Source organism: Vicugna pacos, chromosome 28 (assembly GCF_048564905.1).
Source record: "Vicugna pacos chromosome 28, VicPac4, whole genome shotgun sequence".
Lineage (NCBI taxonomy): Eukaryota > Metazoa > Chordata > Mammalia > Artiodactyla > Camelidae > Vicugna > Vicugna pacos.
This window is the reverse complement of record NC_133014.1, coordinates 17,907,624-17,920,206: the sequence shown is the minus strand read 5'-3', so window position 1 is coordinate 17,920,206 and position 12,583 is coordinate 17,907,624. Positions and strand designations below refer to the sequence as shown.

General features: G+C 42.5%; 1 protein-coding gene across 7 annotated transcripts in view; it reads right to left on the bottom strand.

Moving 5' to 3' along the window:
- The window catches only part of GCFC2 (GC-rich sequence DNA-binding factor 2), a 49,863-nt gene extending 45,386 nt beyond the window's left edge, over nt 1-4,477 (bottom strand). The window contains exons 1-2 of one of the 7 annotated variants that reach the window (XR_012065251.1): nt 4,148-4,477; nt 869-997 (exon numbers count right to left, since the gene is read on the bottom strand). Coding sequence is in view for 4 of the 7 variants with exons in the window: in XM_072951567.1 (XP_072807668.1) it covers nt 869-997; nt 4,148-4,430 (412 nt within the window). In the remaining 3 variants the exon portion in view is untranslated. Of the gene's footprint in view, nt 1-868; nt 998-3,834; nt 4,031-4,147 lie in introns of those variants that run through there. The other 6 variants (XR_012065250.1, XR_012065249.1, XM_072951567.1 and 3 more) reach the window with 6 other exon arrangements.
- Nucleotides 4,478-12,583: the final 8,106 nt, after the last annotated feature.

Below are 12,583 nucleotides of genomic sequence, written 5' to 3'. Positions count from 1 at the left end.
GCCTGCGTGATGGCACACAGGTCCCCTGTGACCACACAGCGGCCTTGCATCTGTTTTTCTCAGAAGTGGTCTTAGGCGTCATTAGACTGAAGAGAGTCCACAGCACAGACAAGTTATGAACCTCTGAGCTAGAGCAGAAGGCCAAGTGAGTATCAGTGGCTTTTCAGGCCATGAAGTCTTTGTCACAACTTCTCAACTCCGCCATTTTGTCTGCAGTCAAAAGCAGACACAGACAATACATAACTGAAGGAGCATGGCTTTGTTTTAATAAAACTTTACTCACAAGAGCAGGCAGTGAGCCAGATTTGGCCCACTGGTGGTAACTTCCCAACCCCTGAACTGGACTTCACTTTCTAAAACACAAATTTGGTCATGCCACTTATTTGCATAAAATTTTCAGTAGTTCTCTCAAAACCCTGTATTATTTCACTCCAGTGTGTCCCTCTGCTTTCTTTTTGTTCTTCTTTCTTAAACTTTAATCAAGTACTTTCAGTTCAAAAACTACTTTTAGTTCTCCACACATGCTATTTTTCTTTTTCTTTTAGAGTTTTATATGTGCTACATCCTGCACCTGAAACATCCTCACAGACGAATTCTTACCATCTTTCAGACACTGGCATGAATCACCCAGTACAGCACAGCTGTTAAGAACACAGGCTCTGGAGCAGACTAGCTCTGCCTCGTACAAGCCATCTGACCCTGGACACGTTATGGAACATAAATGAGCAGGCAACTTTGGCACTCGGATAATCATTAGTAATCACTTGCTCCATACTTCACTAGAGTTTAGCAATAAGAAGAATCACTGGTATAGAAAATACTAATACTATAAATAAAGCTCTTAACCAAAATTACAAAAATTACCAACCTACTGATGAAACTTCTTCGTCTTCCAGAGAGCTAGAGCCACCGGAAAATGAACTCTGATCATCTTTACTTTCTGAAGAATGATGTGTTCCATCCTCTTCGTCTGTTGAAAGATCTACCACTCTGGATTCTAACAGGACATTTTTAAAATAAAACAAGAAAGATTCAAGATGTGGAATTAATAATTGAAATTATAAACAACACATGGCATATGTAAAACATGGTGTTTTAATTTTACTCCACATATTTGAAGTAGATGTGCAGATCTTTCCTTAACTTCCATCCTTTCTGAAATCAATGGAAAATCTAATAAATGTACAAAGATTTATCCTATTTGTACTATCTACTTTACTAGTAAATACTCCCTTAAAGAATGAAATGAAAAGAGGAGAGGGAACATAAGAAAAAAAAGAAAATTACAAAAATGGAAAAAAATACTTACACCAGAAAAGAAACATAGTGGTAGAGAGTAAGTAAAAAAAAGAAGAGAATACTTAATGCATACTTGCTACGTGCTGGCCATACTGAAGTCTGTTTTACAAGGTTTATTTCCTTTAATACTCACAATTCTATAAAGTAAATTACTGATGATGACACTAAGGGTTGGAGAGGCTAAATAACACATCCAGCGTCACAAAGTTACTAAATAGAGAAGCAGGACTCTCACTCTAATTTCACCCAACTCTGGAACTTAGGCTCTCAAATTTAAGCATTATGTCACATTTCAATGGCTGGTCTTAAGAAGTACTGTAATGAGCTGTGGTCTCAAACCAAATCAAGGATGTGTTTCCACTGTGTCATTCTGGAAAGGAGCTGATCTATTAAACAAAGATAACATTAAGAGATAACACCCATGGGGTGATATGAGAACTCAATGAGCAAAATATAAAGGAATTCATAGTATTATTGACAAAAAAGGACTTGTTAGTTTACAATTACTTTGTAAGATTCATGAATAACCTTAATACTTAAATACTACATAAACAGTATTACATAAGACTACATAAATAGTGCTCTTTATTTTAAAAGCGTCCCTTAATTAGAAGACCTATATACATTTCAAGAAAGTCTGGAGTAAGATCAAAACTTAAAAGACAAAGGAATATAGCTGCAGCTTACATCTATCTTAGTTACTGCTGCTTATGACAACTCCTACATCTTCCTGTAGTGAAGCTGAAGTAAAGTCACACCAAAGCAGTGGTTCTCAGAGTGTGCTCCAGGCACCCTTGGAGGTCCCTCGAACCCTTTAAGAGGGCTTTAAATTCAAAACTACTTTCATCACAATATTAACATGTGACTTGCATTTTTCACCCTGGGGATGTTTACATAAGGAAGCAAAAGCTGTGGTGGACAAAACCCCTGATCTCTTAGTTTAAATCAAGGCAGTGATACCAAAATCTGCAGAAGCAGCCACCGTATTCTTTGCCACCACGCATCAGCAAGAAAAATAGTCAGTTTCACTTATGGTTCTTAAAGAAGCAATATAAATTAATTTTATTAAATCTTAACCTTGAGTACATATCTTTTTAATATTCTGTGGATCAAAATGGAAACATGCATAAAGCATTTCTGGGGCATGCTGAAACGCAACGGTTGGCTCAAGGAAAAAGCGCTTGTGTTATGCAACTGCAAGTTCAGCTTAGCTACTGTCTTTAGGAGGAATACCATTTATTCAGATACGGACATATGACAGACATTTTCTCAAAAATTAGTAAACTTGTGACTATCACTTCAACAATCAGAGATTTCAAGTGAAGACTATGTAATTCCAGTAATTCAAGTGCACTGTAAATTCCATAGCTTTCTAGTATTTAAAAGATTGATGATACTAGTAGTATCATTAAGAGAGTTCTTCTGGATATTGTGTCAAGTGTACCAACATTTGCAAAAACTTCAACTCAGTGAACCAATACTTCCCAGAGAGTATTTCAAGGGGTATTTTTCCCAAAGTGCAAAACACACCAACAGATTTTAATCTAATGGAGTACAAAAAAATTGACTGATATGGTTTCAGTTTCCACTTGAAAACTAACTTTTGAGAACCTATTACTTGTTGAACTTTGTTGTAACATTAAAGCAGAATACCGTCAGTGAACGACTAGGTTAAGTAATCTTAACCACCTATCTGCGGTTTTGAACCTTCAAACAAAGTGACATATTTCAACACACTGAACACAGAAACAGCTTTGAGAATTTCGCTGTCTCCCATTAAGCCCCACATTAAAGAGACTTGCAAATTGAAAACAATGTCACTCTTACTATTTTTGGGAAAATAGTTATTTTTCACAAAAATGTTTCTTATCCTTACATGTAATTAGTTAATTTAAAAAGAATTAATAAAAATTATCTTAATTCCTAATATGGTAAATATTATACATGTAATCCACCAAAACAAAAGCTCTTTGGGATCCTTAACAATTTTTAAGAGTATGAAGGTATGCCCTTACACTCTTACCAAAGCACCAAAAACTTCGCGAGGCACTGTTCCAGAAGGCAAGAGAAAAGGCAACTCTCCGCCTCAATTCTCCCTATTAAAGTTTACCCAGACCACTTACATAGATATAAAATAGAAATAAATCATCAAAACTTCAGGTAAATAGGTGATTACAATAATGACTAAGAAATCACGTCGACTAAAAACAGTGGGGAGAAATTTTTTTCTTTACCTCAAGACTAACCGAAAACTATATTATTATTAAATTCAAACCAGAACGTCTTACGTAAAGAAGTTTATGCTGCTTGAATTCTATTTCTAAGAACGTCAACACCCTTCAAAATGACTACCATTTGGTAGTCTACAGTGTCACCAATCTACTGTGGCACGGTTTTTCCCTTTAAATTGCTGATTAAGAAAGCAAAAGGAAATGTCCCAAAGCTTGTCACCTATTTTTTTTAACTGTACCATTCTGGTCAAGCGTTTTGCAGACAAAATAATTGAGGACGTTTCTAGAAAGTACTTCCGCCTACCTAAGAGTACTAACGATTTTTTAGCTCTTCTGTGACGATTTAGGTTCTTCATGAACACCCAGCGCAGCACGAAAGCTGCAACGGGAGGGTTCACCCGACGGCGCAAAAGCACAGACGAGCCCCGAGCCGCACAGGGCCCTTCCCACGCCCCCAAGGGCCCGGCGACCGGACGGACGGCGGGCGGGAGCTCGCGGACGGCCTAGCTCCGGGGTCCCGCGTCGCCGTGGTGCGCCGCGGGTTACGGAAACCCCTGGAGAGCCGCGCCGCCCCACCCCGGGCGCCCCCACCCCCGGGCGCCCCCGCCCCGCGTCACCTGCGCCGCCCGAGCCGCCGCGCCCGCGCGCAGCCGCTCCCGCCGCAGGCCGGGAACTCGCCCAGACTCGGCCCCGGCCCCGGCCCCGGGCCCCGCTCCGCGCCCAGCGGGGCCGCTCTGCCGCTGCCGCGCGGCCTCCTCCAGACGGCAGCCCTTCCTCCGCAGGGCCCGGCGCGGCCCGCTCTCCCGCCGCCCCGGGTTCAGCAGATGGCTCCTGCGCGCCGTCGCTGTCACTAGAGTCGGCTCGGCGCTGCCGGAAAGTCCTCCTCGGCCTGAGCGCCATGGCGGACCCCGCGGCGCCGCGCGCAGGCTCGCTTCCGCGTCCACTCAGTCCACGCAGACGCGCGCCCCCGCCCCCGCCCCGCCGCCGCGTGCGCGCTCCCGACGCGCGCCTTCTCCCCCCACCCCGCTTCGTCATGCGCATGCGTGTTTTGCTCCCTTCGCTCTGTCCCCCCGAGTTCCGTTCCCAGGCTTGGGGGCTGGGGATATAGGGCGTTCTCTGCACGGCCGGCTTGTGCAGATGGTTGCGGAGAGATTGCCGCGGACTCCCGATCTGGGTGCCACGGCGAGCAGCGCTTACAGGCTCTCCTCGTTGCAAACCCTGTCTGGGAATCAGGCGTTACGCCCACATCTCGGACTGCGACTGAATCAGCTCTTCTTCCTTGTGAGAGTGAAGTTCTCTCTCCAACTAAGAATTAAAACAACTCTTCTTCCTTGTGAGAGTGAAGTTCTCTCTCCAACTAAGAATTAAAACAAACGAACAAAACCCCAGGAGTGAGTGAGTGTGTGTGTCTGTGTGTGTGTGTGTGTGTGTGTGTGAGTGACTGTCGCTGAAAGCTAAGCAGTAAAATCTACACACAAATGGTAAGCGCACAAATAAGCAAAAATCAAATGATTGCTTCCAGTCACCAAGGTTTCAATCGAACCTGGTTTAATAATTTGGTCCATAAGGAAAAATAAAGTATCTGAAAAATGGGGATGTTGTTTAAAAAGAAGCGCAGAGATAAGAAAGACGGCCCCACAGAATTACACACAGAAACGGGAAAAGAGCAACCAGAGAGTAAGCAGCCTTTCCAGGTATTCATAATCACCACTACCTTATATTATTTGCTTTTTCTCATGTATACTAGGAAGTTTTCTCCCGAGAGAGCATGGGAAACGCCATACGCCTTATTTGCCCCCATCGTGTTCACTCACAATACTCGCTTATTAAGTCAATCAACTAGTTATTACGAGACTTTGCATTATTCACCTTTTATATAATTCAAGACTGCAAAGGTTAATAACTGAAGAAAATTGGCAAATGAAGTATTCCCAGCTTTTGGAAATCGGTGTCATGGATATCAAGACCGTTTTTCACCTGGTGAAATGACGTTTTTACTAAGCTTCTCTGGCCATTGATCAGTGGGTTCTGAGCACCCTCTAGTGAGAAATGTGCTACTTACAGAAGGATTGTGTCACTCGTGGAATTCTTTCTCACTATAGAGCTATTTTTTTTCATTCTCTCTTGTTATAAGTAATGGATATATGTTTATTTTTAAGCCAACCTATGTCAAACTTTCTCAGAGGACAAAATTTTGGGAAGTCATATTTATAAGTAAAGTATCACTCTCTCCTTTGGGAATTAAAAATGTGTATATTGTGTAAATGCTTTCATGAAAGTATGGACCTAATTGTGTTTTCATTTTTCCAGCATCTATTTTTGAGCACTTTCTATGATGGAAGCCTTGTCCTTGAATCAGTGGGTCACAATAGGCATGGGGGTCCTGCTCCTGAAGGTCAGGTGCTATTATTCAAATTAGCCTAATTACAGGTTGGCTTGTTGGAAATTACTTTTTTACAAACACTTAACATGAGATATACCCTCTTAACAAAATTTTAAGTGCACAGTTAATTGTAAACACAATGTTGTACAGCAGATCTCTAAAATGTTTTCTATTTAATTGACACCTTTTTACCTGTTGTACATGAACTCCCCGTTCTTCCTCCTCCCAGCCCCTGGCAACCATGATTTTCCTTTCTGCCTCTATGACTTTGGCTCTTCTTGATACCTCATGTAGGTGGAATCATGCAGTATTTATCCTTCTGTGACTTAGCATAATGTCCTCAAAGTTCATCCATTTTGTCCCATGAAGCAGGAGTTCCTTCTTTTTAAAAGCTGAATAATATTCCATTGTATGTACATACCACATTTTCTTTACTGGTTCATTGGACAATGGACATTTAGGTGGTTTCCGCATCTTGGCTATTGTGAATAGTGCTGCGATGAATGCAGGAGTGCAAATATGTCTTCAAGATCCTGTCTTTTTAATTCTTGTGGATAAATGCCCAGAAGTGGGACTGTCAGATCATATGGTAGTTTTATTTTTAATTTTTTGAGGGACTTCCATACTGTTTTCCATAGCAACTGCGCCTGTTCACATTCCCACCAACAGTGTGCAAGCTTTCCAGTTTCTCTGTAACCTTGCCAACCCTTGTTGACTGTTGATTGACTGATCGATACTGGCCACCCTAACAGCTGTGAAGTGATATGTCATTTTGATTTGGATTTGCATTTCCCTGATAAGATCAGCGATGTTGAGCATCTTTCACATACCCATTGGCTTCTTTGGAGAGGGTCTATTCAGATCTTTGCCCACTTCAGAATTGAGTTGTTTGGCTTTGTTGTTGGTGGTAGTTTTGTCATTGAGTTGTAGCAGAACCTTATATATTTTGGATACTGATCTCTTATCAGATACACGGTTTGCAAAAATTTTTTCTCTTTTCATAGGTTGCCTTTTCACTCTGTGGATTGTCTCCTTTGCTGCACAGAAGCTTTTTAATTTGATGCAGTCTTACTTGTCAATTTTTGATTCTATTTCCTGTGCTTTTGGCATCATATCCAAGAAATCTTTGCCAAGAACAATGTCATGAAGATTTTTCCTTTACATTTTCTTTTAAGACTTTTACAGCTCATAATCTTACATTTAAGTGTTTTACATATTTTGGGTTGGTTTTTGTGTATGGTGTAGGATAAGGGTCCAATTTCATTCTTTGGTGTGTGGATATCCAGTTTCCCCACCACTGTCTGTTGAAGAGACTATTCTTTCCCACTGTGTATTCTTGGCATCTTTGTCAAAGATCAGTTGACCATACATGTGTGAGTTTATTTCTGGATTCTCTATTCTTTGTCATTGTGCTACATGGTCTATATGTCTGTCTTTACGGAAGTAACATACTGTTTTGATTTCTGTAGTTTTGTAATATGTTTAAAAATTAGGAGATGTGATGCCTTCAACTTTGTTTTCTTTCTTAAAATTGTTTTGGCTCTTCAAGGTGCTCTGTGATTCCATATGAATTTTAGGATTGTTTTCTTGTTTCTATAAAAGGTGCCACTGGGATTTTAAAATGGATTGGTTTGACTATGTAGATTGTTTTGGGTAGTTATGGACATTGTAACAAAATTGTCTTCCAATTCATGAACACAGGATATCTTTCCATTTATTTGTGTCTTCTTCAATTTTTTTTCATCCGTGTTTTGTGATTTTCAGTGTATAAGTCTTTTACCTCTCTGATTAAGTTTATTCCCAAGTATTTTTTTCTTTATGATGGATTGTTCTCTAAATTTTCTTTTTGGATTGTCCATTGTTAATGTGTAGAAATGCAACTGATTTTTGTATGTTGCTTTTGTATTCTGCAATTTTTAAAATTTTATTTATTCTTTCTAACTGTGTGTGTGTGCATGTGCGTGTGTGTGTGTGTTTATTCTTTAGAGTTGCTATATGTAAGATCATATCATGTGCAAATAATGACAATCTTATTTCTTCCTTTCTGATTTGGATGTCTTTTACTTCTTTACTTTGCCTGATTGCTCTAGCTAGGCCTTTCAGTACTGTGTTGAATAAGAGAGGTGAGAGTGGATCTGTCTTGTTCTTGATCTTAGAGAAAAAGCTTTCAGCCTTGCCTCCGTGCAGCCCCACCTCTCTTCTCATGAGAACACAGCAACAATGGAGCAAAGGGGAGAAAGCAGCTATGGCGTGGCTGCATTGCACCTCTCCCCAACCCATACCAACAGTGGTGCTTTTTTATGGGCATCCCAGGCTGTTCGGTTCCACACACACCTCCAGCCAGAGCTCACTCCACCCTCCAGTCCCCTGAGGCTGCCTCTGTGCAGAGGGCCCCTGCCCTCTGCCTGGGCTCCTAACCGATTTCCAGCAGCCAGTCCTGGCTTGTCCCTGCCAGCTCACTTCTAGGGCCAGGATGGCAGGGATCCTCTGTGTCAGTTTCCATTAGTTCTGTCTGCCAAGCGGTTATCACTTTCTTCTTGGAGCCTCAGAAGTTCTTCTTCGGTCCCCACTGACCTCCCAGCTGGAGAGGGTGTGTGCCAGCATGAGGGTGCCTTTGTCCCATGCTGCGCCCTCCCTGCAGGACCTGTCCTGCACTGATTTGTTTTTCTTACCAGATTTTGTGAGAATCCTGTATTTTGAAATGAGGGACACTCTGCCAGCGTTCAGCAGGTGTTCTGTGCGATTCAGTGGGTTTGTAGAAGTAATTCTTGGTGTATTTGTGGGAGAGGGCGAGCTGTGAGTCTCTCTACTCTGCCATCTTGGTTCAACTCTCCTTGTCGTTTCTGTTTGCATGAAATACCTTTTCCCATCACTTTCAGCCTTACCTATCTTTGGTTCTAAAGTGAGTTTCATCGGCAGCCTATATAGATAGGTCTTTTTTTTTTTTCAATAAGCCAGTCTACGCCTTTTGATCGGAACATTTAGTCCATTGACATTTAAAGTATTTCTTCGTGGGTGTGTATTTATTGCCATTTTATTACTTGTTTTCCAATTGCTTTTGTAGTTCTTCTCTGTTTGTTTCTTCTTTTTGCTTCTTCTCTTATGGTCTGATGATTTTCTCTAGCAGTACACTTGTGTTCCTCTATTTTAGTTTTTGTATGCCTATTGCAGGTTTTCGATTTGTGGTTATCATGGGGGTTCACAAGTGTTGGCCTATAACTGTATCCACTGACTTTAACCAGGTGTTCATTTAAATTCAAACACATTTTAAAATATCTCCATTTTTCATTCCTCTCTCCGACATTTTGTGATTTTAATGTCATATTTTACATCTTCATTTTTACCCCTGAACTGTTTGTTACAGTCACATTTGCACTTTACACTTTGTGCTGCGTATTGACGTCATGACCCTCTGTCTTTGCTCAACATTGGCTCCCTTCTTGTCTGCCAAGAAGTCAGCTGACAGCCTTATGAGGACGCCATTGTATGTGACTGTTTTTCTCCTGCTGCCTTTGGAATTTTCTCTGTATCTTCTGCTTTTCCCATTTTAATTATGATACGCCTTTGTGTGTGTCAGTGCTCATCTTGCTTGGAATACTATGTTTCCTGTACATGGATATCTGTTTACTTCTCTGAGTTTGGGAAATTTTCAGCCATAGTCACCTCAAATACGTTTTTGATTCCCCCTCTCTCTTTGTATTCTGAGATCCGTATAATGTGAATGTTGGAATGCTTAATGTTATCCCAGAGATCTCCAAAATGGCTTTTATTTTTAAAAATTTGTTTTTATTTCGGCTGTTCTGACTGGTTGATTTCTTTTACTGTATAGTCCAGATCACTTGCGCATCCCTCTGCATCACTTAGTCTGCTGTTCATTCCTTCCAGTGTGCTTTTTATCTCAGCTATTGGATTTTCCACATCTGACTGGGCATTTAATAAACAATCCGTTCCTTGTTGAAGTGTTCGCCGTGTACATCAGTTCTCTTCGCTAATGAGGTGATGTTTTCATTGCCAGTGCTTGGTAGGTGGTGCAGCTGGAGATGGCAGGGCTAGAGCTGGCACCACGTGTGGGGTGCTCCTTCCTTTCTGCTCGTGGTCATCACCACTCTACCCGGGGTGTGAGGCCTCATTCCTCCTTGTGGGAGCAGAAGCTCTGAGGATCAGGTTGAGCTGGCTCTGTTCCCGTTAAGTGTATGTTTTTGCCTCTCCCTGCACCTAGACCCTTGCCCCAGAGGAAGTCAAATGAGGCCCTTGTGCCAACAGAGGTCCAGCGTGCTCCCTACGCAGGTGCTCACGAGTCTGCTTAGATGCAGCTTTTGGATGCAGGTACTGTTTGTCACTTACAGTGATTACTGCCCTTAGCCTCTGCCACCCCACCGTGTTGTGGAGCCACTTCACGTGGGCTCTCAGCATGTACTGGAGGGTGAGTGGCTGCCATCAGAGATTGGGTTGCTTCTGAGGTGCTGCTTGAATAAGCACCACCAACAGCCTCTGCCACCTCACCCACACTCTGCCCCAGGATCAGGTCTTTGCATCCTGCTTCCCATGGTTGAGTCTCTTCCCAGCTGTGGCTTCCCCAGATCCAGTGCCATGTTGTGATGTGTAGTGAGTGGGGCTGGTGCACTCGCTTGGCTCAGGTTGGGGCACAGTGTGAAACGGTCACGGGAAACCAGCAGCTGCTAGAGCAGACCTCCCTCCTCCCTGCCGTGGGGTTTAGCCAGTGCTTGTGTGCTCCGCAGGAGCAGAGGCCAGCCTTCCCACAGCCATTCTGCTGGTCCCAGCAGTCCTCCAACCAGCCGACAGGGCTTGTGTCCTCTGCATAGGACCCCAGGACTGGGGCGCCCAGTCTGGCTTGAACTGCTCACTCCCCGGGGGGGTGTTTGTCCATGTAAGCTCCCTTTTCCTCTGAGTCCCCTCCCAGGGGCACAGGTCCTCACCTGATCACTTTTCTTCCCCTTCTAGTCAATGACATGTGTATCTTTCTTACAGCTTTGGTTGTGCGAGTGTCCTTCTGCTAGTTTCCAGTTAGTTTTCGTTGAGAATTGTTTCACATGTAGATCTATTTTTTTGATGTGTTTGTGGGGGGAGGTGAGCTCCTCATCCTCTTACTTCATCTCGTCTAGAAGTGAGAGTACAGAGGTGCTAGGACTATAGAAATAGCCAGGGCTATTTCTGAAAAAAGTCAGTATTTCCTAAAAGCTTAGCTAATAACTTTCATGCCTTCACTGAGACAGGGTCTTCACAAAACTTTCTATGTTCCTCCATACCTTTTAGCACATGGTCCTTCTCATTCATGAACGATTGAAAGCCTGTAGGTTAGAGTACAAAGGAAAAAAAACAAAAAAACCAAACAAACTCCCTTGTGGAGTTTCAAAGAGTTAAACAAAGGGAAGGAAAGTTAGCTATGTTGACTGGATTTTTGATTCTAAGAATGTGATCCCAGAGAGGTTTGGACCCACACTGATAGCACAGTTATGGATTTTGAATATTTATTGATTTTAACCTGTCTAATCATCTTTTAATCATGTTTTTCCTGTTCTCAGAAAGCTCTGCAGATCAAGAAACTCACTGAACTACCAATGAGCTATTCGAATAGCTTAGCTAGGCAGCAGCTAATAGCTTAGACCTCCTGTCACCAAGGAAGAGTGCTCTGTTTCCCTCTGCGCTCCATCCTTGTATTTAATACTTGCTTGGCAGAGCTGATGGCATTCCACGGCCCTGATTCTTGACGGCCAGCCTAAGACTGACAGTTTCCATTTCCACAAATACTTTGGTAGCTAACAGAAATAAGAACACCTTATGATATCTGCCTGAATAGTTTCCTCCTCACCCTAGGGAGATGTTCACCTTCAGTTGCAAAATAAGGCAAACCTGGTTCTCATGCATTCCCTGGACATAGCACTGCGAAGTCGGGCTGCTGATTTGGTCCAGCTTTGCTTGACATGTGCACAATAACCCTTCATTTTTTTCTCACCAGAAACCTGAGCTTGGCTGCAGCCAGGATCCCTTATTGCACTCTGTGTGGATGTCGTGGAACTCTGAGCATTCAGCAGCAATGACTCTGGAGTCCCATGTCTCTTCAATGGATTCATCTCCAGAAATTCGTCTTTCTAATGTCTGCTGTTCTGAATCTGTGCAGAGCTATGATGACTTTAAGTGTTCATCAATTAATGTCGAAACTCAGTGTAATACCTTCACAACTGCTTTTGACAGCCACTGGAACACAAAATGCAATCACTGACGATCAGCTCTCGGGCAGAAAGACTCAGCAATTTGTGATGACAAGACGTCATTTAAGCTTAGCTGGTAAAATATGCATGGGTTTTTAAAACGGGGGTTAAAAAAACCTGAACACAAAGTAAAATGAGGAGGGCACAAAGAACAGTCACATATTTTGTGGACCCTGGAACTTTTTTTTTTCAAATTTAGAAGTTTTCTTTTAGTTACCTGCAGTTTACTGTGGTACTTGTTACAGAGAGAAATTCAGAGGCCTCTCTGACGTTCTAACTCTCCCTGAAGTCATAGTTTGTTAATGTTTTCATGGTTCCGATAGAAATGCGGCCATTGCTTTTGGTTGCACGTGCTTCAGATCAGTTCTGTGCTGTGCGGTTCCACGGAATGGGCTTACTTCCTGCTGGGGCCAGAGCAATAATGCACGTCTGTTCCCGTG